At 42.6% G+C, this 12,741-nt stretch overlaps 1 protein-coding gene across 8 annotated transcripts in view; it reads left to right on the top strand.

Moving 5' to 3' along the window:
* The window catches only part of LOC147026560 (rho guanine nucleotide exchange factor 7-like), a 144,518-nt gene that overhangs the window by 129,601 nt on the left and 2,176 nt on the right, over positions 1-12,741 (top strand). For 7 of the 8 annotated variants that reach the window (XM_085882090.1, XM_085882087.1, XM_085882092.1 and 4 more), the window contains 4 exons: positions 3,806-3,898; positions 4,284-4,394; positions 4,747-4,846; positions 8,491-8,545. In XM_085882090.1, coding sequence (XP_085738216.1) covers positions 3,806-3,898; positions 4,284-4,394; positions 4,747-4,846; positions 8,491-8,545 — 359 coding nt within the window. The remainder of the gene's footprint in view (positions 1-3,805; positions 3,899-4,283; positions 4,395-4,746; positions 4,847-8,490; positions 8,546-12,741) is intronic. The other variant, XM_085882088.1, reaches the window with a different exon arrangement.

Here is a 12,741-nt window from a genome sequence, read left to right as displayed (position 1 = left end):
AACAAGGGGGGCAGGAGACGAGAGGAGTGGGAGAGGGAAGGACAAAACAGTGGGGAACAGAGACATTAGGAGAGCTGTGGAAGGGAGAGGGATGGGGTGGAGTACACGGAGTAAACAAGATGGACTCTTCAGAGACTTTCAGGACCTTGCACAACAGGGAACTTTCAGGAAGGAAAGCAGGGAATTTGAAGGAGGTGGGATTGGGGTGGATTAACAGGGGTAGAAAAGATCGTGGTTTTGGATGGGGGAAGATAAGAGGTGGTGGTGAACAGCTGTTTTGAAGACTTGCAGGGAAGAGTGGGATTGAAGAGAGTGTGGGAGTTTATTCCAAAGGTGGGAAAATGGAATGAAAGTGTGAAGGTGAGCAGTGATTCGTGATTTTGATAGTTTTACCAGAAGAGGGGGTTGCTGGCGGACCTTGAGCACCTTGCAGAAATATGGAGGGGACATATCACAGACAGAGCAGGGGGGAGCGACAATGGAGAGGAGACGGTAGAAGACAGAAAGACCACCGACCTGCCTGCAGTGAGAGAGTGACAGATCCAAAGACTCAGCCTCACTGCGGGAGATACCAATGATCCTAAATGCCTTGGTTTCTACAGCGTGAAGCCGAGAAAAGTGAGAGGCGGGAGCACCAGCTCAGAGGGGAAAGCAGTACTCCATCAGGCTGTGGATGAAAGCTTTGGATGTGGTCAGGAGCTCAGTTTGGCCGAGGAAGGACTTTGCATGATGGAGGATTCGCTGTCGGCGATTGGCTTTGGAGGCCAGTTTTGAAATGTGGCTTTCCCAGGAAAGATCATGGTAGATCATGAGACCCAGAAGCTTGAATGAAAGGACTTCTTCAAGAGGATTGTTGAGGAAGTATATTTGGGGGGGGGGGGGTCCAGATGGTCCTTTCAGTGCGACATAGTGAGAGTGTGAGAATATGTCAGGATTAAAAGACATGTTCCACGTGTTTGACCAGTTTGTGATTTTTATCCAGATCTGCAGTGAGCGAAAAAGCTGCTTCTTGCCGGTCTGAGGGATGACTGATGGTACGGTAGAGGGTGGAGTCATCAGCAAAGGGATAAAGAGGATTTTCCAGAGAGTCAGAGAGATCGTTGATGAAAACCAGAAAAAGAACAGGGCCCAGAACGCTACCTTGAGGAACTCCAGCCTGGACAGAAGAGGGGATGAAGGAACTCCATTTAGGGCTAAGTGTTGGCTGCGACAGGAGAGGAAGTCTGTGAGCCATGAGTGGAGATGGCCTTGGATACCATGGGAAGAGAGTGTGTTGAGCAGGGCAGGGTGCCAGACCGTGCCGAAAGAATGCGATATGTCTAGGGAGAAGGCTCTGATTTCATGTCTGGCATTGAGGTCCTCCATCCATTGTTGGGAGAGCGGAAACAGCATACCCAGGGTAGAGTGACCTGGTCTGAATCTAAATTGATGATCTGAAATCAAGCTATTTGCGAAGAAGGATTATGTGTCTGAAGTGATGATGGATTGTGAGCTGAGGTGTGCATGATTGGGATAAGGCTGATTAGTCTGTCGTTGCAGGGATCTGTTTTTGCACCTTTTTTATGCGGAGCGGTGATGTTTGCTGATTTCCAAGCACATGACAGATGATGATCTTGAGAAAATACGAGGGTGAATAGAGCAGAGAGAGGGTGAGCAAGAGCAGAGGAGCAAGTTTTTAGGACACATGGGCTGATGCCGTCTGGACCAGTTGCAGAATCTGAGTCAAGGTTTGACAGCAAGCTGTCCACGTTGTCAGAAGAAAAGGACACAGAGTCCAGGAACAGCTGGGTGCAACTGGGTAAGGTGGGTTCAGAAAGTGATGGGTTTGGGACACAACAGTTACATGTAAACACCGAGTTTAGGCATTCAGCCTTTTCACGTGTGGTGTCAGCAGTGCAGCCATTTGAAGTAAAGGAGGGGATAGAAGGGGGACATAAACCAGAAACCGACTTAACTAGATGCAACCAGGATTTGGAGGAGGGAGACAGGTTTGAGAGTTCTAACTTTCAGAGAGATTAGAAATATGTTGTTAGAAAGATGTTGTCCTGAAAGAAAGATGTTACAGACACACACTTGTTCCGAGCTTTGTGGAAGGAACTGAGATTATCCTCGGTTGGATTTGCTTTCCATGAGGCAAAAGCAAGTTATTTCAGGACAACTGCCTCACCACAAGCTTCAGTGAACCATGGGCGGGCGGAAGGGTAGGACAACTGAACACGAGAGGGGATAAATCTGTGCATGAGAGAGAGCAAGTTTCTTTGAAGTAATTCCCAGGACGAGTTGATGTCTGAGGAAGTAGAGATGGGAAACCAGTCTAGAAGTTTGATGGCTGCTTGAAGACCCTGCCAGTCAGCCTGAATGAAATGCCAGACTTGACGGCACTGAGGTGGTTCTCTAATAACAGCAAGAGAGATGTCTACTTTGATAAGCATATGGTCAGATGAACCGATTGGAGTGGAGGAAGAACAGCAGATATTTTCAGGGAGATTGGTAAAAATCAGATCCAGAAGAGATAGAGTACCATTGGTTGAGATCCGGGTCGGGAAATTCACCGAATGAGTCTGTCCCAATGAGTCGCAGGAGTCTTTTGCTGAAGTGCCATGGCAGGTGAGGGAGGTACCCACACCCAACCAACTGGTATGATGACAATTGAAGTCACCACATATGAGGAAGAGAGAGTTGGGATGAGATGATAGAAGTTGGTCCATGTTTTCAGCAAGTGACAAACATATAGCGAGTAACACACATATAAACATTACTTATAATATTTGAATGGGGGAATATTCTGAGATAATGGGGAAGAGCTGTCTTGGAGACCTGGAGGGAAGAATGAGATTTAAGAGAATGTGGAAGTTGGTTCCACAGGTGGAAAAAAAGAGGAATGAATGAGTGGAGGTGAGCAGTCATTCTGGATTTTCGGAGTTCCACCAGAACGAGGTTGTTGGTGGGCAACGTGCACCCTGTAGAAGCCTTTTGGGATTGAGTGAGAGGTTTTTGGTGTGTGATCTCAAGTTTGAAAGCAACTTGTTACATTTCTCAGTCCTGTGGTGGTGGTGATTGTGGGGTTAGGGGAATGAAACATTTTGGTCCAAGTACTGTATTATTAAAGACCTAATAATATGAGTTCCTGTCCAAGGAACTTCATTGCCAGGCGAGGCCAAAGCCTATGCAATGGATGCCATCATATGGTTTTCTTCATGCTCTATCTCTTTTTAAATGCTGAGGGTCAAGCAAGGAAGCAACATGTACCATTTTAAAATTCTCACCACTGAGTCTGGGTGACTTATATAGTTATGGTCATTTTCTCTTAAATTCTGTCACGTCATGGATGGTAGATCCTGATTTTGTTTATTTTTTTTTCAGTTTCTTCTCAAGCAGAAAGTGAAAACACACAATGAGATCCATATGCTTAGCACAATTTGTACAGCCATAGGCCACATAAATCTTTACCTGGTGTAAAGCAAACAATCAGTGTTCCCATTTGTCGCTTTACTTGCTATTTATTTATTTATTTATTTATTTATATTTCTGCTTAGAAGGAAGGTTGGTATCCTTTGAAGCATCTGGCTGTGATGTCATGGAAACTCATCTATAATTTGTTAGTGCTTCAACTTTTTCTTTCATATTCGTGGTCTTGTGTATCGTGATGAGCATTGAACGAGATCCAGCTGGTATTTGGTTTGATTTTCTTGATCAGGAAACCACTTTAAGTAAATGTGTGCAGGCATGCATGTTTGAACCATTTTGCAGCTCAGAATGGCTTGTGCTGAGGGTGTTATGGCTGAATGTTACTTGTGTTCCTCAGGCTCGTCAGCTTGTCTCGAGGAAGACACTCAGATCCTGAAGGTGATTGAAGCCTACTGCACCAGTGCAAAGACTCGACAAACGCTTAACTCAAGTGGGTAGTGTTGTTGGTCTTTTAACATCGATTTTGTGTACGCTTGACTGAAAATTTCCTTTGGTGTACTTCTGTATTTCAAAATAATTAAGGTACTGTATATGTTCAGATTTTATCGAAACAAAGTTTAATGTGATCTTCTACCTCTTCTCCCCTTTTTATTTAAATTTTATTTTATTTTTCCATCATTTAATCCAAACCTCCTTCATGCAATTTATTTTCTTTCACACCTTGGTTTTCATTCATTCCATCTCCTTTTTTTCCGCTTCCATGACCATCACTTGCCCTTCGTTCCTTCTGTGTATTTTCTCCTACCTTGTGTTCGAACTACCCTTCATTGCATCACGCATATTATTCGCTTCAACTCCATCTACGACGTGCACAGCTTGGCAAGCCACCGACCTCATGCACAACCACGTGCTGTCAGATGCTGAACTGTGTGGCCAGGAGGCAGCACGTTGTGTCAGTCTGAGCCGCTGGGATTCGACTGACATCAGTACTAACCCTCTCACAATCACACACACTCTATTCATATGGCCTGGAGTGAAATTGAACAGACGCCTGTCCGTTTTCTGCAAGAACTAATAATTTTCATCATAAATCTTGTGTATTTATCATGTCCTGTTTTATTAATTCTCTGAGTAACAACAAGTCATTTTAACAATTGATTCTCAATGATGAGTTTGCAGGTGGATGCTCAGTGATTTGGCTCATGCCTCCTTGTTCAAGTGTAAATGTATCACTTCCTGCATTTTCTTCTTTTAAATTGGTGATAACCATGAAGTGTTAAGAGTTCTTTTAAAAAAAAAATTGTGCTGAAGCATTCCATTGTACTGTGCATCTTGCAGTTTGTAATAAAGACTCTGCACCACAAGTACTGCTGCCGGAAGAAGAAAAGATTATTGTAGAGGAACGCAGGAGCAATGGGCAGACTGTCATTGAGGAGAAGTATGGAATTTTTTACACTGGTTTTAAATAAGGAGAAATGCATCTTTATCCTGGAGGGTTGGCTCGTATAGCCGATAGGCTTGGGATTGTTTTTGGGGTTGTCCCTTAGAGCAGTGCTACTCAAAGTGGTGGGACGCGGACCGGTGCCGGTGCGTGAGTCATTGACTGCCGGTCCGCGGCGAGTTTCCAGTTTCACATTATCATAATATATAATATGTAATGTATAAAATGAAAATGTATAAAATCTTGAAAAATAATATATTTCAGCCGACAAATTAAAAATACGAGAGAGAAGTATATATGTATGTATATATGTATATATATATATATATATATATATATATATATATATATATATATATATATATATATATATATATATATGTATATATATATATATATTTTACAAAATATATATTAAAAAAGGTGTCAACTTTTATTATATTTTAATATTATTCCGGTATAAATTAATATTACAACGGATGTTCAAACAATATTTTCTCGGATTATAAACTAATAATATGGCACAAATATGGTACCGGTCCATGGCACATTGGAAAAAAAACCTGCCAGTCCACCACATCAGATAGTTTGAGAAGCACTGCCTTAGAGGACATGTCATGAAATGAGCAGCAGTTTTAATTTGGTTCGCGTTGCCGATAATTTTTATGATGGTGTGATTATTGCAAACATCATATTTAATTCCATATTCATTATAGCTTGCATGGGAATCTGATTTGGTGAAAGGTTTCAGAGGTTTCGGAGGTTTTTTGAAAACCTGTCAAATGATGCTTCTCCTTCATTGATGAAGGACAAGCTAAAATATGCAATGCACTGAAGATGAATCGTGAGCTATCAACATTCGGTTGAGATGAACCATGGCCCAAGTCAAAAGAAAACAGGTTATGAAAACATTATTGACTTGTCAAATTGTTTTGCTAAAGATCAGCCTTATCAGCCTCAACATTTTGAAGCTGTTGGTTGCATTGCCAGGAGTTTTAGGAGGGAAAGCGACTGGCCAATTTGCTTAGGACCTACAGCCAGAGGTTGCACAATCTGGCAACACAGATTGGTGAGTTCGTTACCCTCGACCCAATCCAAAATCCAAATCCATTGGGACTATACTCTGTAGAGTGTCAGTGCTGCCTAAGCAGTCTCCTGGGCTATTGGGCATAATCCTGGACGGATTGCCACTCTGACGCAGGATACCAGCATGCTGGTACTCATTTTGCTGACCTCGGAAGGATGACAGGCTGAGTCAACCCCACCTGTTATTAATTCAACAGCTGAGCGGGATTTGAAACCAGGACCCTAGGATCCCAAGCCTGCCGTCCTAACCATTAAGCCAACAGCAGGCATACCCTCTCCGCATATTTTATAAATTGCAAATTTCACTCCAAGTTATGAATATTTTTAATTAATTAGACATTAATGTACCACCAGAACTAGTTTGTAGTTATATAATGTAACCGTAAATATAAATTCCTGCTGGCATGAGCATGATGGGAGTTGTCTGACTTTGAGTTGATGTAAAAGCATAAGCTCACAAACTAATAGTTGTTTTTATAAGAAAAGAAAAAACAATCACTGAGACCCTCCATCAATAAACACAAGAAGTGATTCATCGTATCATTTGTCAGACATGATCGACAGTCAGACTTGATATGCGACACCAAACACACCTCCCTAATCGCCATAATTATTGATTGAAAGAAAAGACGTGGCCCGATAGCTGGTGTATATCTAGTGGTTCCGATGTCTTCACTGAGGCCAATCCACTTTTTCTGCTTCTTCACTGTGGTCCAGAAAAAAAAAGGGTTCTCGACTATTTTGATCAAAATTCTTTGCTTATGTCGGAGTAACGGCCGTAAAGGCTGCTTTTGACCATTCCGACTCTTTGATTCCCATCTTAAAATGAGGGTTGGTGGATGGCTCAAACAACCAGAGAGTTGGTGTCAAACCCACCCAATGCTCACCTGTTTATATATTTATCGTTTTTAAAAGACTAGTCTAATAATATTTTTTATAAAGCATTGCAGTGAAGTCTGATCCAAATAATTTTAAAGCAATATGTGTATTTGTATATTGTAATCAGTAAAAAATAGTGTGGTAGATAAAAACATTAGAAAGGAAATAACTTGCACCAAAAACTTTAACATTTTCACGCTGACGCTCACGCTCACGCCGGGGGCATCGCTATCGCTCTCTGTTCTTCGAACAGGCGAGCTAAAAATGAGAAAGACCATCATCGGGAAAGTTTCAGCCAAGGTTGATAAAAATCCTACCACCGATTTTGGAGAAGACAACATATCTGACAAATAACATGTAATGGCCAACATGACAAAAACTAGGTGGGAAAAGTAACTTATTTCCCCAGACTATTTCTGTAAAGGTATTGACAGTTGATGGAGTGTTGATATATTCCGTATGATAAAATGTAAATCTCCGCATCATCTTTGCAAAGTTTATGATTGTATCATGCAAACATGGCTCCAGCATGCATGCTTGAAGCATTATTCACCATTGCAATTAAAATGGCTGGAAGAGGCGTTACAAGTTGAAGAAGCTGACTTGTGTTGTGCTGTTGTGTTATTTTGACATCTTAAGCATTACCTGTATAGTATGATATTTTGGTGCTATAATCAATCAACACTAGTACATCAAAACTTTTCTTGTGCCATGATATGAATGGCTAAAAATATAGTTTGACATAAAAAAGAAATAATTTATAACCTTCAAGAGCTTCTTCTGTTTTGCCCCGATCTCCCCCCCCCCCAAATGGAGCGAGAGACAGGGTTGTGTGTGTGTGTGTCTGCATGTTTGTCGTTGATTGGATTGTTAGCTCCATAATTTGGGTTTCAGAAGGTGGAAGAGCTCTCTCAAGACTCGAAGTATCCACCTTTGTTTCGGTGAAGGATCATAATTCATGGCCTAAGTTGTGAAGTTTTTTTTTGTTTCTCTCTCAGAGTTTTGTCCCGAGGGCTCTTTTCAGGATCGCCACTGATCCCCGCACAGCCTCCAACTGTAGTTCGTTTGTGGTAATGTTCCCAGAGATGGTTTGTAGGATCTTTGTGAGGTTCTTCGTTATCATTCCCATTGCTCCATTTATCACTGGTAAATTTTGACACTCTTCAGCTTCCAGGATCTTTTAACTTTATTCTTGAGGTCCTGATATTTGGTCATTTTCTAGAGACAGAGACAGAGACAGAGACAGAGAGAGAGACACAGAGAGAGATTTTGTTTTTTAACCATTTGAGCTTTTGTCATCAAATTTTAAACAAACCTTTATGAGAATATCGAGAACACAAATTAATAAAATGTACAAATATATATATATTTTTTTAGCTGTTCGTTTTATCATGTTTAGTTGAAGTACAAAGCAGACGTGAACGGGCTTTGAATTTTAGGATACTTTCTAGTTCTCTTTTGCATTTTCCTCTTGTTGAAGAGAGAAGAAACAGATAGAAATGGAAACAGCTCTAAATGTTTGAGGTACCATTTTATTTGTGTTGCCTACAAAGGATAAAACGAATTTATACATTTTTCCTGCTTAAGGGTTGTAAGTATTTTTCAACTCTTGTTGCATGGTGCAGTATTTTGTTTCTTTAATGAAGTGCTTACTATGTCATGATGTGCCATTGCAGGAGCCTAGTGGACACCGTCTATGCACTGAGAGAGCAGGTACAGGAGCTCAAGCAGGTGAGGGACTGTTGAAGATGATTGCATGTTTTAACATTGAAGTAAAAAATATACCAACGATGTGGAATCATTTTAGTTGCTAAAAATGAGATGAGAAAGCATTCTTCTTCTCCTCCTCTTCCTTTTATAAGGAGTGAGGTCCAACATCACCACGTTACTCCTCCACCTCCCTCTGTCTTTAGCCGACTCCCTCCACTCTCCAACCACCCCTACTTATGGTTATTCATCTTCACACAATCCTTCCATCTCAACCGCGGTCTACCACCTTTCCTCCTACTTGGCTCCCTCAATCTATCTGCTCCCTTTGCCATTCTCTCTTCCCCCATCCGCACCAAGTGTCCAGCTCATCTCAGCTGGCATTTCACCAATCTCCCCGTCAAACTCATCTGCACATCAATCTCGTCCCTCAGTTCATCCATCCTCCTATTCACCCTCTTCACTCCCACAATCCTCCTGACCCAGTTGTTCTCACAAGCCTGCAGCCTCTGTTGTTGTCTCTCTGTCAGTGCCACCATCTCCAAACTATAAAGGTAGGTCAGCATTACACACATCAGAACCTTCCCTTTCAATTTTCTTGATATCTTTCTGTCTGCCATTACACCCTCAACCTTCTGCCATGAATTCACACCCATCTGAATCCTCCTCTGCACCTCTGCATTGGACTTACCATCCAGGGTCTCTGTTCCTCCTAAATACTCAAGCCTATTTCCCTGCCTGATCTCCTTCCCCTCTAACCCGATATTAATTTATTTTATCTACTGCCAAACCCACATCACCTCAGTCTTCTCCATACTCAGTCCATGCTTCCCAAATGCCTCCTACCACTCTCCCAGTACTTCTTGCATCTTCTGCCCACTCTCCACCACAACAGCCAGATTGTCCACATGCAGCATCCTCCCCATACTTCCCCTCAAGCTCACCTTCATGCTTATGAGCTCCATCACCATGATAAACATGAGTGGGCTGAGAGTGCTTTCCTACAACAAACCAATGTTCACGCTGAACTCCTCAGATATTCTGGGACAAACCAAAACTCTTCCCTTCATTCCGTTGTGCATCCCTCCCACCAACCTAACTTCTGCTTCTGTCACTCCCATCCATCTCAGTGTCGTCATCACCATCTCTCTCGGGACAGTGTCGTAGGCCTTCTCTAGATCCACAAATCCCAACGCCATCTCACCCTTGCACCTCCAACCTCTTCTCCACCAGTTGTCTCAGCGTGAACATCACATCCGTTGTCCCCCTACCCTTTCTAAACCCCTGCTGCTCTTGTCCGATCTCCATCTCCACCCTCTTCCTTATCCTCCTGTGCAGAATCCTCTCCAGCACCTTCATGACATGATTTAGGAGCATAATGCCCCTGTACTTTCCCGGATCTTGAGCATCGGCACAATTAACACTGTCCTCCAATCCTTCGGAACTGAACCCTCTCATACATATGTTCAACAGCCCCTTCGTCCAACTGACTCCGACTCCTTCCACTGCAATTATCACCTCAATGCCTGGCGCTCTTCTCTTCTTCATTCTCTTCAATGCCGTCTGCACTTCCTTCTCTATTATCTCCACCAACTGCACTTTCCCTTCCACATAACACGGTCGTTTCAGCTTGCCATTGCTTCCTTATGCCTGGTGTTGGCTTAATGGTTAGGGTGGTGGGCTTGGGATCCGAGGATCCTGAGTTCAAATCCCACTCGGCTGTTGAATTAATACCAGGTGGGGTTGACTCTGCCTGTCATCCTTCTGAGGTCGGCAAAATGAGTGCCAGCTTACTGGTATCCTGTGTTGAAGTGGCGACCCATCCAGGATTGTGTCCAATAGCCAAGGAGACTGCTTAGGCAGCACCAACACTCTGCACAGAGTATGGTCCCAATGGATGGATGGATTGCTTCCTTCCCGGTTCAACAGCTCTTTGAAATACCCTTCCCACACTTTCAATACTGCTGCTCCCCTCTCTGTCACGAGCCTCCCGCCACCATCCTTAATCTCCGACCCACCCTTCATGTCCTTACCATCCTCATCCCTGTCATGAGTCAATTTATATATCATCTTCCTCCCACCATCCTCTTCCAACTTGTTGTGCACCTCATCTTCCATATTATTCCTCACCTTATCCACAACTCTTCGAGCTGCTTTCTTCTTCTGCCCATACAGGTGTAGCAACCCCGCATCCGGTACTTGCAATTCGACTCATTTTTGCAATGAAAAGTACTCTTGATTTTACATCCATCTGTGGACAATTTTATATGGCTTTGTTTAGATATCCACAGGTCATTAACTTCAGTCATTTGTGTCCTTTTCTTGCTGGAAGACAGCTTGTGTTAAAGGGGTACATCAGGTTGTATTTTTCAACACAAGCTGATTCTTAAATTCAGTCGTTCATTCTTTCGTGTTGTATGTGGCTGCTGGTTTGCATTATTGCTGTTAGGTCAGCTGTTCCACCGATGTAGTGTCCCGTGTAGGTTAGAACAGGAATTTGTAATTTGCTCAGAGTGCTGGCAATAATTCACCAACTCTTCATGAAAGACACCGTGTGATCTTTAATGCCCACCAACTAATGCTAGCAGATGGATTGCTAACAACGTCCATCGGTGGGACGACACACTCGGAGGCAACCCTGCCTGTGAAGCACCAATCTGAACCAAAAATGGAACCAAGGCTGGACAACTCAAAAAGTAAGTGCACTATCTCTGCGCCATCTTCCTGTTGGACCTTGCATTAAATTGTGTTACTTCATCGGCCTGATTGCCAATTGACTTAAGCCAGGATCTTGGTGCTGTGAGGATATAGGCTAAGCTGAGTGAACAAGAAGGTGAATACCAGTAGACCAGGTCTTCCAATACAAGTACACTTAAGCCAATTGCTTTTAATATCTTAAAAGTTATGATTGAGAGCACATGTTACTTTTAGGATATGATGCACAATTCCTTGCAATATACACATCATTTCAAAGAAAATAACCCTTTTGTGCATCAGGGCATTCCTCAATTTGTTTTGGGTGTATTTGCCCACAAACACATGTTTTGATGATTTTCCTCCAGAAATCGATAGTGTGTGCCATGACCAGTTCCAAAGAATCTTGGGCTATGTGTTCCCACTCTGTACATTGAATGGCATCAGCAGGAACCAACTACCTTGGGCGTTTTTTATTTTCTTTGCAATAGTGATCACGGCCTTTGGAGGAGGTTGTTTATATAGAGCATGCAGGACAAGGACATCTGAAGAATCGGCGTACTTTTACATTAATATAAGGATATTTGTAGATGATGGACAAACCAACAGTATATGGGATTTGAACCTGGCATCCCAGCATCGTACGTCTGTTCTTGCGATGCTGGGATCACTGGCAAACAGGAATGAGATCTGTGTTTGCAGTACATTCCTCCAAGTGTTGTGTTGATATACAGTAAGTATTCACTTGGTCCTCGACTTACACTCATTCTATTTATGTTTTTTCGACTTAACGCCTTGGATAAAGTACTGAACAATTTTCTAGTTAAGCCTTGTAATATTAGAGTTGATGGTTTTTTTTTTCACGTGAAAATTTTTTTTTGACTTTGCGCCAGTGCGCAAGGGGAATGGAGGTACAACTTACAGTACACAACTCCTCTCTCCCTCACTCACGTGCAGTCTGTACTGTACTCATTAGAGACGAGTGGCAAATGACCCTCAACTTCTCTAACTGAGACTCCCACGAAGAAGGCTCATAAAGCTATTAGTTTAGACATTAGAATAGACATGGCGAAGCGATTTGAGCATGGGGAACATTTCGTGGACATTGCCCGCACGTTCAATCTACCTCCCTTGATTTGCGACAATTACAAGTAACGCCACTAAAATAGAGTGCACGAAAGTTCAGTGCTTCATCATCTCAGTAATCAGTCCACCGCAACCAGAACCTCCCAGGTCTGGACACTCGCTGTGTGCGCCGCAGATTTTGGTGAGTACTGCACGCATTTAGAGTTAAAGCTGTCCATCATTTATTCATTTAAATATTTATTTATGTTATTTATTTAGTTTCATGCACATAACCCAGGCTGTTTAATTTTTGGAAGCAATCAATGCAGCAATGTGTTGCCTATACACCGCCCAATAAAGGGATGTGTCAGAAGAACGTGTTGTACACTTGGAACAATATCACCTATAGGGTGGGTACTTTGCTAATGATTATTATAACCATGCAGTAAAAAGACTTTCCG

Source organism: Eptatretus burgeri, chromosome 5 (genome assembly GCF_056783735.1).
Source record: "Eptatretus burgeri isolate ZD-2024b chromosome 5, Ebu_testis_v1, whole genome shotgun sequence".
NCBI lineage: Eukaryota > Metazoa > Chordata > Myxini > Myxiniformes > Myxinidae > Eptatretus > Eptatretus burgeri.
This window is presented reverse-complemented; position numbering and strand designations above follow the sequence as displayed.